The sequence below is a fragment of the Eurytemora carolleeae genome, unplaced genomic scaffold (assembly GCF_000591075.1).
Source record: "Eurytemora carolleeae unplaced genomic scaffold, Eaff_2.0 scaffold538, whole genome shotgun sequence".
Lineage (NCBI taxonomy): Eukaryota > Metazoa > Arthropoda > Copepoda > Calanoida > Temoridae > Eurytemora > Eurytemora carolleeae.
Genome location: NW_019396474.1, coordinates 81,600 through 99,891, shown reverse-complemented (window position 1 = coordinate 99,891; position 18,292 = coordinate 81,600). Strand labels below are relative to the sequence as shown.

The 18,292-nt window shown below is 31.5% G+C and overlaps 1 protein-coding gene across 1 annotated transcript in view; it reads right to left on the bottom strand.

Annotated features, from left to right (window-relative positions):
- Nucleotides 1–17,977, bottom strand: part of LOC111703941 (1-phosphatidylinositol 4,5-bisphosphate phosphodiesterase) — a 48,284-nt gene extending 30,307 nt beyond the window's left edge. Inside the window, exons 1-13 of the mRNA XM_023476037.1 lie at nucleotides 17,864–17,977; nucleotides 16,335–16,429; nucleotides 14,916–15,029; nucleotides 14,428–14,470; nucleotides 11,182–11,276; nucleotides 8,702–8,763; nucleotides 7,882–7,961; nucleotides 6,709–6,782; nucleotides 4,945–5,031; nucleotides 4,194–4,313; nucleotides 3,756–3,813; nucleotides 1,551–1,655; nucleotides 294–407 (exon numbers count right to left, since the gene is read on the bottom strand). Of these exons, the coding sequence (XP_023331805.1) occupies nucleotides 294–407; nucleotides 1,551–1,655; nucleotides 3,756–3,813; nucleotides 4,194–4,313; nucleotides 4,945–5,031; nucleotides 6,709–6,782; nucleotides 7,882–7,961; nucleotides 8,702–8,763; nucleotides 11,182–11,276; nucleotides 14,428–14,470; nucleotides 14,916–15,029; nucleotides 16,335–16,429; nucleotides 17,864–17,893 (1,077 nt within the window). The 5' untranslated portion in view covers nucleotides 17,894–17,977. The remainder of the gene's footprint in view (nucleotides 1–293; nucleotides 408–1,550; nucleotides 1,656–3,755; nucleotides 3,814–4,193; nucleotides 4,314–4,944; nucleotides 5,032–6,708; nucleotides 6,783–7,881; nucleotides 7,962–8,701; nucleotides 8,764–11,181; nucleotides 11,277–14,427; nucleotides 14,471–14,915; nucleotides 15,030–16,334; nucleotides 16,430–17,863) is intronic.
- Between the last annotated feature and the right edge of the window lie 315 nt (nucleotides 17,978–18,292).

Below are 18,292 nucleotides of genomic sequence, written 5' to 3'. Positions count from 1 at the left end.
GCTCTGTACAGTACAAATACAGACTTTGTAAGGCAAAAAGGGGCAGTACGCCAAATAAATAATCCCCATTAGTGAAATCTAAGAGATCTTAATCATAATTCAGAAAATTGTATGTCAGGGTCTCAAGGGGTCAAATGTAATATCCTAATTTTTTTTAATATGAACCAAGCCCAAGATATTTTTACATGACAAACTGTACATTCTGGCCTTGGGAACATCTTTTGACTCTGAATTCAATGCTTATGACATTAAGTTTATTTTTAAACAATTCCTTAAAGGAAACATAAAAATACCTTGAAATTGATTTCTGTACACATAGCTCTGCCATGAGTTATAATAGGCTCCTGATCATCTCCCTTTCCATCCCAGCAATCCAGTTCTACACATCTACAGCCAGCTAGTAGAACCTAGGGGAGATATAGTTTAACCCTTTCCATCCCAGCAATCCAGTTCTACACATCTACACCCAGCTAGTAGAACCTAGGGGAGATATAGTTTAATCCTTTCCATCCCAGCAATCTAGTTCTACACATCTACACCCAGCTAGTAGAACCTAGGGGAGATATAGTTTAATCCTTTCCATCCCGGCAACCTAGTTCTACACATCTACACCCAGATTGTAGAACCTAGGGGAGATATAGTTTAACCCTTTCCATCCCAGCAACCTAGTTCTACACAACTACACCCAGCTAGTAGAACCTAGGGGAGATATAGTTTAACCCTTTCCATCCCAGCAGTCTAGTTCTTCACAACTAAATAACTAATTATAGTACCTACATTAATGTACATTAATAGAACATACCTGTACTTTTATCAACCTTTCTGTACATTTATCTACCTAATTCAGCACATGGTTTTGTATGTGCCTATCTTTATATGTATTTTCCTATTTGTACATGCAATTCTCTACCTGTACATGAATTAATCTGTATTGCGTGTTTACATATTAATCTGTTCATGTTTGTAAATGTAAATGTATGCTTATACCTATCTGTACATGTATCTCTTTATCTGTACATTAATCTATTTCTCTTGCATACTTACATACCTATTTGAACATATATATACCTATCTGTACATGTATATACTTATCTGTACATGTCTTTACTTATCTTAACATGTATCTACATATCTGTACATGTATCCATCTATCTGTACATGTATCCAGCTATCTGTACATATATCTAATTATCTGAACATGTACTTATGTATCTGACCATGTATTTGTACCTATCTGTACATGTATCTATTTATCTGAACAAGTATCTATCTATTTGAAAATGTATCCAACTATCTCTACATGCTATGCATGCACTTATGTGTACATGTTTGAACTTAGCTGGACATGTATCGATCTATCTGTACTCATATTTACATATCTGTACATGTATTCAACTATTTGTACATGTACCTACTTATCTGAACATTTATCTATATATCTGTACTGTATATATACCTGCCTGTCTACCTATCTTACTGTATCTACCAATCTGTACATTTATCTACCTATCTGTAAATGTATATGCACCTATCTGTACATGTTAATGTACCTGTCTGTACATCTCTACAGATGATTTCCCTCCGAATTGTCTGCCAGATAGATAAGTGTTGTGAGATGAGTTTATGTAGTAGTGAGACAATGGTTGGTCCATATCCTAGATAATTAGAAACAAATTCAGAACAAATTTAAAGAGACTGTTCCTAAATAATTAGAAACAAATTCAGAACAGATTTAAAGAAACTGTTCCTAGATAATTAGAAACAAATTCTGAACAGATTTAAAGAGACTGTTCCTAGATAATTAGAATCAAATTCAGAACAGATTTAAAGAGACTGTTCCAAGATAAATTTAAACAAATTCAGAACAGATTTAAAGAAACGGTTCCTAGATAAATATAAACAAATTCAGAACAGATTTAAAGAAACTGTTGACAAAACTTTAAGTAACACTTAATTTACAGTGTCTGCATGTTCAATTCACATCAGAATATTATATTACAAATTTTCCAGCTGAAAATTGATTATTTTCAAATGTGGTTTCTCGGTAAAAGCACATTATACAGAGAGTAGACCACAGCGTTAAAATAATGAAATATATCTGGATAAAGCAAAAAGATGATTTTAAGACTTTTGTGTCAACATTTTGCATAAGAAAAGCATCTGACTACAGCTTATTATGTTATGCAAAGGCTTTCTGCCTATCAACCGAGTGACGTCTAGATTACCGTGGGAGGCTGAACTTATGCCCCTGACCTAGTTTTATGCTGCCAATTTTTGTAAACTGATGATTGTGGGTTTCCACAATAAAAGTTGTCCTTGCCAGAAATAAGAAATATGTATTGTCAGAGGATAAAGTACAATCATATTGATTGATTGATTGAAGAACTGTTTTAGATTATATATCATAATTTCAAAAAATTCATGGAAATGGAAAAAAACTATAATCTTTTATTATTTTTTTTTATGGTAAAATTGGTTGCTCAATCTAAAAACATTAGAAACATGATTTTTTTCTTATCTTTTCTTAATTCTCAGCTTAAAGGGACTATGGTCGTAATTTTACGCGACCCTCGATTTGTATATTGGAGTGTCCAATTCACAACAGTTACCTTTAAACCATTGACTGATGAAAGATCAAGGACGCCAGCGTACACTTTAATTTTCCGGTAATGTAAACACAATTTTAAAGATAAACACACAGAGTTCACTGCACTCGATGATCTGCCAAAGGTTTAAAGTCTACCTGTAGTAAATGCCGTACTCTTAAAAGTTCTTCACATAAACAACATTTCAGCACAATCAAAATAGTTGTAATTAAAGATTTTCGTCATATACATCTTCACATTATTTTAAGTATTCATTTAGAACGCGGTTCAAATGAATAAAACAGTTTTATGTACAAACATTAATTACTAAAAGTGTACAACATATTGCAAATATTTATGAAATATCGTATAACCCGATATTTATTACATACTGTTGTAAATCGAGGATTCCCCTCTTTACAATGAGGTTGACTTGAAATTACACCAACAGTCCCTTTTAATTTCTAATTGGATAATTCCCTGATACATGACACTAATCGTATAATTGGATGAGCGAGGGATGAAACTGGTGAGGTTTCATCCCTCGCTCATCCAATTATGCTTAATATCCAACCAATTCAGGGGCATTTAGTGCAACTATATCAAATAGATAAAAAGCGATATTTTTTGATATTCAGAAAAAAAACAAGAAGAATAGTTCAATGACAGAGATTTGTTAACTTCCAAGAAGTCAGGGGTAAAAGCTGTAACAATATACTAACTAGACAAAAATAGACCAATCATTAAATATAAATCCAGCAATACAGGAGGAAACAGTTTAAAACACTCAACACTCTATAGCTTTCTTAATATTTAAACCAGCCTTCTTAATATTTTCAACAATTCAGGGGAATAAAGTTTCGGTATACATATGTGATAAAAAAGCGATCTTTTAAATATCCATATAAAGAACAAGAACAGCTTTTAATGAAAAGATTTAAGATTTTAATCCATTCCCCAAAAATACAGGAAGATAGTTACATAAAATACATGGGAGTACAGTTACATTTTACTAAAATACAGGGGAGTACAGTTACATTTTACTAAAATACAGGGGAGTACAGTTACAATTTACTAAAATACAGGGGAGTACAGTTACATTTTACTAAAATACAGGGGAGTGTAGTTACATTTTACTAAAGAAATAAAAAAAAGCACTATACACTGCACCTGGTATATGTCAAGCCTATCCAGGAAAACTGGTGCATTCTCATCTGACATCAAGTACCTAAAAGTATCTGTGTTTGTATCCATATTCATATCTATATCCGTATCTGTATCCGTTTCTGTTTATCTTAATCCGTATCTGTATCTGTATTTGTATCTGTACCTGAATATGTAACTGAATCTGTAACTGAATCTGTATCTGTATCTGCATCTGCATCTGTATCTGTATCTGTATCTGTATCTGTATCTGTATCTGTATCTGTATCTGTATCTGTATCTGTATCTGTATCTGTATCCGTATCTGTATCTGTATCTGTATCTGTATTTGTATCTGTATTTGTATCTGTATTTGTATCTGTATCTGTATCTGTATCTGTATCTGTATCTGTATCTGTATCTGTATCTGTATCCGTATCTGTATCTGTATATGTAACATTCTACCTTGTAAAGCCTTCTTTTCCAATTGCTTTTTTATTCAGTAGTTCCGGATCTGTTTCATATTTAGTGAGAATCTCCAGTACTCTTGCCTCATTGTAGTGCGGATACAAGATCTCATTTAATCTAAAGAACCAAACTTTTGTGTTGGTCATTATCTCGATAGCTTGATCTTATTTTCACCGTTAGCTCTTTTTTTAGAAATTAAGGCTTAAGCTCTTCATTTTATGTATTCCCTCAGGTTAGAATTACAAGCACCGCGGTATTTCATAATAAACTTGAAATCAAGCAAGATCAAGCATTGATCTCAATATCCACAATACAAAAGTTCATCTTCTATTTATAACAAATATGTTGAAATGTTTGAATATCTGATATGGTTGAATAATCAAAGTTTTTATTCTTAATACTCAAAAAGCTCTAAAAAAATTGTACTCTTGAAAACTGAAAAGTTTGTTATTAAAAGCAGATCAATTTTACGAAACTTTAAGCGTTATTTCTAAAATAAATGAAATAAAATTCTCGCACTTAAAGCATTATTTGAAAGATATATGGATAATAAATAATATAGCTTAAACTTTCGCACCAAACAAAATTATGATGGTGTACAGAAATACGGGAAGCTGTTTATTTCTTGAATTTTCGGAAAACCAATTTATTTTAACATTTTTTTTAACACTTTGAGAAAGAATAGATTAGATTTCAAATCATGAAATGGTTCCTTCGGAGTTAAAAGTAAAATAAAAAGTGAAACTACCTAGGATCTCTCTGCTTTTCGTTTAAGAATTCGATCAGTTTACTTGACTCTATATAAGTTCTTTCCTCCTGATCTTCGTTGATCGTCCTAAGAGAGAAAAATGTATAATGGAGGTATGGGTTGATCGTCCTAAGAGAGACAAATATATAATGGAGGTATGAGTTGATCGACCTAAGAGAGACAAATATATAATGGAGGTATGGGTTGATCGTCCTAAGAGTGACAAATATATAATGGAAGTTTGGGTTGATCGTCCTTAGAGAGACAAATACATTATGGGTGTAAGGGTTTCATTACAGGGTGTAGATGGGAATCGTTTTTGTTAAAAAGCAAACTTTTTTTAACAATGGTTCAGAAAAGTTAACGAACAATGAAAGAATGGTTTGGTTTATTCGTATTTGAAAAACGAAAAAAAACGAACGCTTTATGGATCAATTAAACCGTTTAAGCATGATTTCTAAATCGTTTGTTCGGACAAACTTGAAAAAAAACAATTGTTTTTTACTGTTCCAAAAAATCTAACAAACTCTTTTACTAGATGAACGATTTTTTGGACGTATTTTTATAAATAGCGTTTTTTTTACTGAACGAACAGTTTTATTGATTGAACTGCAGATACTTTTACTTAGTACGATCTAAATGAAAAAAACAATATAATTGAACGATCGTACAGTTGGAAAACGAACAAAATAAATGGAAAATAAACGATAATTCTGAAAACGATCGAAATTATTTTTTTTATGAACAACTGAAAAAAAGAACGGAATAGGCCTTAAGGGACAATTGCCGAACAAAATTGAAAGAAAACCAAACACGCACTACTCTGCAAGTGGTGCAGACTGCAGGCACATTTATGTCACCATCTTGATGTTTAACCATGTACCTTTAAATGGAATATGTACTGCAGTATCATATATTTTTTATCATAATTTACTGCAGTCTAAAACTTCAAACTTTAGCCCGAAAAGCTGAGATACAAGTAAAGAAAATATTAAACATAAAATAGTTCAAGAAAATAAACATATAGTCGCAAGTATATTGTAAACATTAAACCGTACTGCAAGTATATTGTAAACATTATAGCGTACTGCAAGTATATTGTAAACATTAAACAGTACTGCAGTTTAAAGCTATGAAAAGTGTGACATGAGACATGATCAGGAATTAATCAAAGTTTTTATAATAATCCTGCATGCAAAGTAAAACATTTTTGAATTTTCGTGATTAGTTTTTTAGAATGTTATTTTTTAAAATATTATTTTTGAAAATTACAAAATAAATTTTAACTTTGTGATCAGTTTCCTAAATCATCCTAAATCAACCTTGTCTTAACCTGGCTTAAACTTAATTTTATAATCCTTATATCTTTGCAATCTGAGCTCAGCTAAGATGAGAGATTTTAAAGTCAGAGTTTTAATAAAATAAAGAAACTTATTTAATTTAACCCTGATCCGACCGCTCCCACTGCACTAACATTTTTAGACATAAATAAAAAAGTGTTTGTCTGAGGCTGTTCAAATTTTTGCCTTTCTTTCTAACTTACATATGTCGGGCGTTTATGCCTAACCGGGACCCCCCCATGTTAATCCATTCGTTCGGTGAAATAAAAAAGTTTTTTTTCGACAAACATGAAAATAAAAATTTCTTATTTTTGTTATCTGAAATCATTCAAAACTAACTTTATTTATAGAGTTTTCTCTTTTCTAAGTTTTTCTCACGAAGACATATTTTCCTCTTTAAATTAAAGACTAAAATTATATTCACCTGAAAAGTTCATCAATATCATTCCTGGGACAAATAGTTTGGTAGATGGCGTAGAATTTTTCAAATGTAAAATCCTTTACAAAAAAAAACTGATTTTTGACCATGAATTAATTGTTGAGCCGATAATATAAGAACATATTTGAAAGATCTCAACCGAAAAAATTCTTTTTTTTACTGGAAACAATATTAAAAGATATTTTTCTGAAAACTAAATAAAAAAGTCAATAGTGTACTCGTTTAAGAATATAGGTAAGTGAAAACATTTGTAAATGTTTCTTTAAAGAATGGAAACACAATTAAAACATTTAATTAGTGAAAAACAAATACAAGTATGTGCAGGGAAAGTTTTTCTTGCCCCATGACAAATTAAGAAAAGAAATTGAGTCTTTACAACAAACTCAAATGTTTTAATCTTATAGTGTAAAACTTTATTTAAATTCAGACTACTTTATCTAATAGAATTCATAGCTTTGCAACCCATGATGTTCTACAACATCATGGGTTGCAAAAATGTAGGGATTTGAAAATCAGAGTTTGAGGCTTTGTAATTTTTGTCATTTTAAGCGCAAAAAAGTAATAAAATTTGTGTATTAAAAGAAAAATATATTCATTTTGCGCATTAAAAAGTAAACTAAACTTCCTTTATTAATAGACAAATATATTCATTTTGCGCACTAAAAAGTAAACTTACTTTCATACATAATTCTAGATGTATTAAACCAAATTACCAACTTTTATTCATAGTTATGATCTTTGTATTAGAGAATTTCATTGATAAGATGTTGTTTTTATTTAAATAAAAATATCTTTAAAGGGACAGACCGGCTATGTAAGGTAGTTGAACTGAGTATGCAGTGTTAAATAGAAATCTTCTTTAGGATTCATTTGAGACATATAAAACGTTTTAAAGATCTGTAAATCCTGAGTTTGAGCGCAAATTCGGCAGTTTGAAACTTTTAATATGGGAGTAGATACGTTTTCAGAATTAGTTTTTTTAAATTATTAAATAACGACGACAAAAAATAAAGTAAAAATTATACAGTAATCTAATAAGATGGTTAGGAACATATTTCTCAAAAGAAATTTGTAAATAAATCAATGTTAGAATCAATTATTTCGTTTTCATCATTATATTGAATTTCTTTTAAATATTTACTAAAAAATCTGATTTTCCTCCAGATTGATGAGATCAGATTTACCATTTGGTAAACCAACATCAGACAAGGTTTGGTAAACCAGCTTCTCAGTTTTACCTAAACACACATTTGAATACAAAGTCAAGCTTTTGAACCTATATATTCTTCAAAGGATTTTCCCTTTGGTGTTAGGTACTTTCCCAAAGGTATTTTCCAAAGGTGACTTCCCAATTGACAATTTCCCAAGTGGCATATTCCCAAACGTGCAATTTCTTTAGCAGCAACTTTCAGCAGGCTGCAATGGGGGGCCGAGGTGGTGGGGCTTGAATATGCTATGGGGCTCAGCGCTCAGGCTAGGACAGAAATGGGAAAATGCTTTTGAGAAGTTTCTGCTCAGGATAATTCCTTTAGGAAAGTACCTAACATAATCATTTGTTTGTAACCCTCCTGGGACCCCCCTTACGTTTTTTGGAGTATTGGTCTGAGGCTGTTCAACTTGTTTTAATTTTCTTACTAACACATGCCACTCAATTTGGGCTCAACGCGGAGCTTTCATACCAACTGCCTGAGTCGTCAGGCATATTGCCTTAATGCATGATTTTACCGTTACCCGACTAAATCTATATTTAGACCTACTAATGGTCATTTATGGTCAATTTCCTAAATCGATCAATAAATCAATTTATCGATCTATCAATCAATCAATAGATCATTTTATCAATAAAGAAATTATTTAGTTGTTCAATCATTCATTTAGTTGTTCAATCAAATAGTCAATTTATTAATGAATTAAATACTCAATAAATAGATGAATTCAAGTAAAAAATAATTTAAAAAATGAAAAGTGTTAAACCTACCGCTGGCGAATGTTTTTGTGATGTGTCGAACTTGCACCCTCCCATCACCAGAAACTAGAAACCTAGACAATTATTTTAATTTTTATTTTATCAAATTTTGTCGGAGAGAAAGAGAATATAAACGTCCCACGCCAAACTAAAGTAAATTGCATTTAACCCTATTCCTGCTGGGGGGGGGTCAATTTGACCCCCCACATAAATTTTCCAATAACTCAATTTTCCATAACTCAAAGAGTATTGGTCTGAGGCTGTTGAAATTTTCTGACTTTTCTTACATACCCAAAGCCCTCACTTTAGGCCTAAAACCGGGCTTTAATACTAACTGCCTGAGTCATCAGGCACACTGCCTGAATGACTGCTTTTTCCTGTACCAAACTAAATCTTTTACATAAGGAAACGAATTGCACAAGTTTTGCGAAAAAAATTGCAATTTTTTTGCAAACAACCTGTCAAAGGAAATTTGCACATTTTTAGTTTTTCTTGATTAAAAATCAGGTTATTAAAAATTTTGCAAAATTTTTTGCATATTTGAAATGGCATTGTCAAGGGCTTTTCAAAAATGTATTATTTTTCATTTTTTGGACAATTTTTTTTGCAAACATTTTTACTATACAACTTGATTTTGCGATAAAAATTTCAATTTTTGCAAATTTGCAAATATTTTTGCAGATTCTAAAAGTAGAGCACAAGAGCTTTCTAATGATGTATCATTTGTCATATTTGGACATCAAACATGGGATTTAGAGGGGGGGGGGTCAAATTGACCCCCCCCAGCATATCCTGGTTTTCAAGTACCCCAGCAGAGATAGGGTTAAGATTGAAATCTTATATTATTTATCATTACTCCTCCTACTGAGAGAGCTTCTGAGGTCACAACGTCGCACCAATAATGTAGAATGAACTGTCTTGTTGACAGTCCATTCTTTAAGACGTAAAATATTATCCAATGATAAATTAGTAATGCAAGGCTACATTTGTTCACTTTGTCAAAACAGAAAATATCCCTCTTTTAAGGCTACACTTGTTCATTAAACTAAAAGTCTTAGAGTCTTCGTATGCCCATTCACCAATCAGAAACAAAATTGTCACTTCCTTTTTTATTCATCTTGAATTTTGAAATTTCAAGAGTAAAATGCAGAAAATATGCAAAAAGCAAAATAATTAAAAAAAAAAAATTCTGAAAACGTATCCATCCCCCAACTAGGAATTTTTGAACGTCAAGTTTGCGCTCAAACTCAGGATTTACAGATCTTTAAAAAGTTTAATATGTCTCAAATAAATCCAAAAGAAGTTTTCCACAACACTGCATACTCAGTTCGACTACCTTACATAGCCGGTCACTCCCTTTAAAAAAAACAGAATATTATTGACAAATAATTTTTTTTTTATTTTTAAGCTCTTTAATTCTTTTATAAATTTTTTTATAAAGTTTTAATGAAATTATGGGAAAAGCTTGCAATTTTCTAAAAACGTCAATGATTCATGAAAATAAAGCCAAAAATTATATGAAGTAAAAAGATTAAAAAAAACTGATTAGATACTTGTCTTAAACTATGTTTTCTGACCTCTGAGTGTTTTGAGCAGCTGAACTTTTAATATCGGAAAGTATTGATATTATATTTAGAAATTGTGAATACAGGGATCTCTACATTATTTTTATATATTATTCAAAATCTTTGAATTATTATGTTACTCAGACTAACGCAAATTAATCCTGTTTTTGTATTGTTATAATCAAACTCTGTTAATCCTCTAAATTCATTAAAAAACTGTTCTGTAATAGGTGTTTTTTGAATATCATTTTTTTAATAATTATGAATGACAAGGCGCCAATTCCGGACCCGCCACCACGCCGCCACATAAGCACCACCTGGTGGCTAAAAATGGCAACTCATTATTCCTTAATCGTGAATAAATTTATATTCAAACAATATTTTGAATGGTTTATTCGAGCATAAGGATCTGATTTCGATATTCAAGTAAACAAAAACTTTTCAAATTTTTTAAATAGAACACAGAATAAATCAAACTAAATGTCAGCCATTTTTGAATTGAACACAGAATGACTCAAACTAAATGTCAGCCATTTTAAATAGAACACAGAATAAATCAAACTAAATGTCAGCCATTTTTGAATAGAACACAGAATAAATCAAACTAAATGTCAGCCATTTTTGAATAGAACACAGAATAAATCAAACTAAATGTCAGCCATTTTTGAATAGAATGCAGAATAAATCAAACCAATTATTTATCAATCAAAAGCGTTTCAGTTGATTATTACAGATATGTCCGACATTATAAAGGGTACCGTTGTGAATCGGGGTACGCTTTAAGCCTTCGGCTGATGTCGACATATCTGTATATATTTATATATACGGTTACAGTTCCCTTAAATCCTACTTTAGAAGTAAATTTAAAACTATATTTTGTGTTGACAGAACAATACATTTTTTTTTGTTTTGATTTGATTTTTTAACCTGAGTCTCATCCAATGTTTTTTCAGACTCATCATTGGACAAATGTTGTTGATTTTGTTGTTGTTAGACAATAACCTCAAACCATCCATCCACATCTATAGAAAAAGTTAAAATCATGAACTGAAGAACCCTCTGACAAGGTTATAATTCAAGGAAAGTTAATTGCAGTTGCGTAAACTCTGCGTACATATTGAAACCAGTTCTCTCTGGGCGTGATTTGTAAACAAAAATGGGTGCATCAGTGTTTGTTTAGCATCCGAGGAGGCTAAAAGCATTACATTTGGATAAATTTTATCATTCACACAGTTTTCTATGACCAGAATATTTCATTGATTTTTTATGTGAAAGATGGATCCCAAGTCAGACTTCGACATCAGTCTTGTGTTTACATTACCGCCCAGAGACAGTGTCACAGTACACTGAAGTGCAAAAGATGCGTACACCTCTGAAATAACTTTCCTTGCATTATAACTCTGTGACACATTTGCCTAAAATTGATTACGTTACTCGGTCGAACCACGGGCTTGGTTCAAAAATTCTAAGTTGAGTGAGTTGACTTTATGGAGAAAGACTAATTTCCGGGCAAAGATGGGTTCCAGAAATTGATAATAAAGTAATAAAAAGACTGTAAGATTTAAACTATCAATGTTACATAGAGATTAGAAATTTGGAGCCTAAAATTATTGTTTTAGTTATCAGTTCCATTGGTTTAACACTTGTAATATCTATACATACTTTGCCTGGGTGTCTAGGTGTCCAATAAACGTCAAAACGGCTGAACCGTTTGGCCCAAATTTTTTGTGGGACCCGTGGTGACCCTAGGGAAGGTTTATGGACGATCGAATTTTCAAAATGAACCTCTTACAAAATTCGATTTCTGAATATCCACGACATTTCTTTATAAAATCAACAAAATTTTTTGTTGTTTTTGTTTTATAATGAATACAAATAGAAAATGTTCACAAATGAAATAGAAGATGGGCGCGAAGCGCCCTGGAAGCCCAGTAATATATTCTGTTTTTCATTGTTTTGGAAGAAATGTTGTTTCATAAAATATTCATTTGGCAGAGCGAGAATAATACATCAGGAGTATTTGTTTTGACCAGAGAGCACTCTTTTCAAAGATGCTTTGCGTAGTTCGATATATATTCCGAACCAAATGTCAGATAAAAGTAAAAATAAAATATATCTTGAAAACGAAATATGAAATAAAACAAAATTCACCGCAAACAAGACGGAGAAAGTAAAATGTGTGCGAAAATACTGGTACAACTTGTGACCTCGTAGCTCCTCAAGGTTTGATTATATGCACTAGTATAAGAAAACACATTTTTATTTGGTAACATGTCAGAAATTCATAGAAAAACACTTATAAAGAAAAAAAAATTTGTTTTAAGGCAACGCTTGGTTCCCAAGCTAGTATGTTATATATCTTCAAATAATGCTAAGGCAAGGTATTATTAAATAAAGAAATAATTAATTATGTTTATCTTTGTAATTAATGTTATAAAAGATTTATCTTATTTGTAGTTTATATCACATCCCTTACTATTCCTCAAATGTTTAACCCTATTCCTGCTGGAGGGGGGGGCAATTTGAACCCCCCTCTGTAGTTCTTCTACATAACTCAAAAAGCAAGTCGACCCTTCCTTAAACAGTGATGAGACTTTTTATTAGCAGGCTGATTATATCTCTTTTTACTATATTGCAAATAAAATAAGGATATCTCCATCTTGTCTTGAAGGTTCGCCTTTAGCTAAATTTCTAACATCTTAAAAGTAAGTTAGTCAGAGCTGAAAACTTTAGAATGGTATATTCTTAATCTCGATCGGTTAATTAATCTGGAGATAAATAACAAGAGGAGAACAAGCATAATTTAATCTCGAGATTAAGAAAAAGAGTGGATCAGGCCTTAATTCCGATATCCACCATTCAAAAGTTCCCAGCTCAGATCAGTTCTTAATATCTATCAGACATACTTTCTTGTAGAAATATTTAGGATTTTGCCAAATAGATAAATATAAATAAATATGTATATATCATATATAAATATATACATACAGATATTTCTTTATTGGAAACCTATCTATATTCAGAATAAAATGCCTGTTATATTTTATGTATTCTAGAAAAATTGAGAAAGAAATTGAGTTTTAGCTACAAGCTCAAATTTTCTAATCCCTCTATCTTTGCAACTTGATGGTGAAAACTTTTTATATTTCAAACTTAGACTATTTAATCTATAAATAGAACTTAGTAAGAACGTTATTTTGGATGTTAGGTAAGGAAATTGGTTCGTTGGTTAGTTGGTTCGATGGTTAGGCTCCTCAACTAGGACACAGTAGTCTCCAATAATTATTAAGTAGATTTATTTCAAACATGTAATAAATTACAGGTATATTAAACATAAATAACAATATTTTTATGAAGTTAAATGTTTGATAAATAGATTCCTATTATTTCGTGTCGTAGGGAAAAGGAGTGGTTAAGGGGTTGAGGGTTTGGTGGTATAGTTTAAAACATTTATAATACTTCTGAAAATATACACCCGATTAATTAAGTGGAATTTATTATAGATTGCAAATTTATTTAGGGATTTAATTTCTTACCAAATTGCTAACCAAATAACTCTGAAATAGGAGGACAACTTTTAGACTCAATTTATGTCTTTAAATAGTCCAATGAGCATGGAGCAGACAGCTATTGTGGAGTGTAAATCCATTTTACTTAACTAGTTGTTTATTAAGGGTCTAGTAAAACTTTTTTTTTGTGTAACAACATCATATACACTTAAGCAGAAGGGTTCTGTTTAGGTAGATCTAGGCCCGAATTTAACTCCTATGTATTACAATCCTCTATCTCAAATATAAAGAGAAAATCATAGGGAGAATAAAAAACACCCTTTCCCCCCCCCCATAGTCCAATCGGTTTAGGGTTAATGAATTTGCAGGGTCGCTAAACTGTCTTCTGCCTAACACAGGCTAAAATTTGAATCACCAATTCAAATCCTTTTCACATATTTGAACCGACAGTAAGTAGTTAGTGACGTAGCTTAAATCTATTATTTCGGTTTACAAAGATTAAATGGACAGTTAACGTCATCAGGTTAAACGGTCAAATGAATTAAAACATTAGAGTTTGGGGCAAGTATTTACTTCCTTTGTCAATATCAGATTGATGTTTGCTAATAAAATATCAAGATTCAACACAGAATTTTTTTTTAGTTCAAAAGAGTTGAATAAATACCTTGTAATTCTCTCCATGGGTTCTAACCAGTGTAGCATGCAACCTGAGCATTAACAATTATTCAATATTTATTTATAGATATATTTAAGTTTTTAATCTTCACATTTTACAAAAAAAAGAATTATACTATAAATATAATGTTTCACGCCTCATGACGATCATCAGCAGTCAAAATTCGTTGAACAACTAAAATTTTAAGATTTTTTTCATCACATCATATATATCTAGGTCTAGGGCTATGGATACCTTGAGTCTCTACATAGGTCTAGGTCTATGAATACCTTGAGTCTCTATATAGGATAGGTCTATGAATACCTGGAGTCTTCGTATAGGTCTAGGTCTATGAATACTTTGAGTCTCTATATCGTATCGTCTATGAGTACCTGGAGTCCCAATATGTGTCAAGGTCTATGAGTACCTGGAGTACCAATATGTGTCTAGGTCTATGAGTACCTGGAGTTACAATATGTGTCTAAGTCTATGAGTACCTGGAGTCTCTAGGTTGATCTTTGCTCCGAATATCATTAAGCTGAGATAGCTCGAGCACATCCCCTTCTCTTCCGTCACAAACCCAGTGCAGAAAAAATCCATACTCGTCAACCCTGGGATATAACATCATTTAAATTAAAGGGAATGTTTACTTATTTTAGGTTACTAATCCTGATTCCTAAAAGAATACAAATTATTCTATAAAACTTAATTGGTGTTTATTAGGACTTAAATACCAATAATCAATTAACTTGTAATTTTAAGAAGATCCCGGCCATGAACTAAACATAATAAATTCTCAAACAAAAAAATAACAATCATAAAATGAACAAAACGATTTATTTTGTCAAACATTTTTTAACAAATTAATTAGAAAATTATACTGAAGCACGGTTTTTGAATATTGTCATAGATGTGTTGGTTTTGTGAATTTGTAAAGATGGCTTTTTAATAACAACATCATAGCAAGTTTTTATACTTTAAACCATAAACATGATTACTTTTAGAAAACAACAACAATTATTTTTATTTTTGAAAAACTAACCACGAATCACGATCGCTTTGTTTCCCAACCGTTTGTCTTATATATATTTGAAAACGGTTTTTTCTACAAGTTTGTATTGAAAAACGATAGTATCGTTTTTAATTTTTTTAAACTATCTCTAATTCTTGGTTTTTTTCAACGAAACGAATGTTTTATTTTTTTATCTTTATCATTTTTGGTAAAAAAAACTGTGAATCCCTGCGTAATAAATAATGATTTGGTTAACTTAACAAATCGCAGACTTGAAATTGTAAGTTAATGCAATCGGGTTTCCATAAATTCACACACTCATGAAATTACGCTTACAGTCCCTTTAAGAAAAGAAAAAGTAATGGGTTTTATTGACCCTCCATGCATCGTTCCTATCAGTATTGATTAAGTTTGACACTTTGATTAAGTTAACACCAATTTATTAGTTCTATGTGTTCTGATTCTGAGAGATCTCCTAATTTTATCTAATTTATATATTTTCTCATCTTTCTTCTGTACTCAGATTTATAAATCAACAATTGTAATATCATATCGATGATAAATGGCGGTAGTATTTTTCAAATAATTTTCTTTTCACAAAAGAAATGGCCATGCCCTTAGCCAGGAAGGTTTTACAGGATATCTATCTCAGATAGATGTAAATCCTTTAGATTCCCCTCCTTTTCCATGCAGCATAAATCTGCAATTGAATTTTTCAAAAACAGGAAAACAAGGATTACTCCATAATTTTTTATAAGAATATGGGTTTAAAAACCAAAGATAATTGGACATTTAACTCTTAAACAGGAGGATCTTTAAAAATTTGGTCTACAGTTCATTTTAGGACCCCTCCAGCCTCCGATACAGTCCATTGTAGGACCCCTCCCGCCTGCGATACTTTTACCTGAATAACACATCTGCTTCAAGATCAACAGAATCCTTCTCCTCCACCCACTTGTCAAACCTAGCTCCAGTCTGTAGTTCAGCTGGTACTTCAACCTAGTAAATATACATCAAGCCTAGCTCCAGTCTGTAGTTCAGTTGGTACTTCAAACTAGTAAACATATATTAAATCTAGCTCCTGTCTGTAGTTCAGCTGGTATTTCAACCTAGTAAATATATATTAAGTCTAGCTCCAGTCTGTAGTTCAGTTGGTACTTAAACCTAGTAAACATATATTAAACCTAGCTCCAGTCTGTAGTTCAGTTGGTACTTAAACCTAGTAAACATATATTAAACCTAGCTCCAGTCTGTAGTTCAGATGGCGCTTCAACCTAGTAAACATATATCAAACCTAGATCATGTATAGTTTAGCTGGTACTTGAACCTACTAAACATATATCAAACCTAGATCATGTATAGTTTAGCTGGTACTTGAACCTAGTAAACATATATCAAGCCTAACTCCTGTCTGTAGTTCAGTTGGTACTTCAAACTAGTAAACATACATTAAACCTAGCTCCTGTCTGTAGTTCAGCTGTAACTTCAAACAAGCAAACATATATTAAACCTAGCTCCATTCTGTAGTTTAGCTGGTACTTGAACCTAGTAAACATATATAAAGTCTAGCTCCAGTCTGTAGTTCAGTTGGTACTTCAACCTAGCAAAACATATATGAAACCTAGATCTTGTATAGTTTAGCTAGTACTTCAACCTAGGAAACATATATTAAACCTAGATCTTGTATAGTTTAGCTAGTAATTCAATCTAGTAAACATATATCAAACCTAGCTCCTGTCTGTATTTCAGCTAGTTCTTCAACCGATTAAACATATTTCAAACCTAGCTCCTGTCTGTAGTTCAGGTGGTACTTCAACCTAGTAAACATAAATCAAACCTAGCTCCAGTCTGTAGTTCAGTCGGTACTTAAACCTAGTAATCAGATATCAAACCTAGGTTTTGTATAGTTTAGCTAGTACTTTAACCTAGTAAACATATATTAAACCTAACTCCATTCTGTAGTTCAGCTAGTACTTCAACCGAGTAAACATAAATCAAACCTAGCTCTTGAATATTTCAGCTGGTACTTCAACTTTGTAAACATGTATTAAACCTAGATCTTGTATGTAAATCAACACATATAATTATTTAACTTAAAATAAATAACAATGTGAAGTTTAGTTGAATTTTTACTTTGACCATACATGTTAACTATAGCTGGCCAAATGGCTGGACCGAATGGGCTGACATTTTTTAGGGTACCACAGGGGTATCCCGGAACATAGGCTTAACAAAATTAAACAAAAATCGAATTTATTTCTCAAAGTGTTCCGGATAACGCCGGGCACTTCAGCTAGTTGTAATAAATACAGTTCTAAGCTTCCCCAAAATTATTTTTGCCTTCACAACATTCGTAAAATACTCTAAACGTCGACGTACAGTTGTTGTAAATAAGTAATTTGAATTCTTTTTATCGTGATTTTGTTTTCTAACCTGCCAATCAAAATCTACTGCTTTTGTCATGTTTCAGTTGTGCGAAAACATATTTTATGCGTAAAAATGTTTTTGTGCGTAAAGATTGAAATATTTTGTGCAGTTTTTCACATCATGTCTGAAAAAAGATACTATATTAACTATAGACTTTGCTTTCGTCATTTAAATATAACATACAAAGTGTAAAGGTTTCATCTTAAAATGCAAAGAAAACAACATCTTAATCTTAATCCTTTGACCGATTTATGTCTGAATAAATAAATGTACATATGTAGATATGTATAATTTATGTCTGACTAAATAAATGTACATATGTAGATACTAGATATGTATGATTTATGTCTGAATAAATAATTGTAGGTATGTAGATATGTATGATTTATGTCCGAATAAATAAATGTACATATGTAGATATGTATAATTTATGTC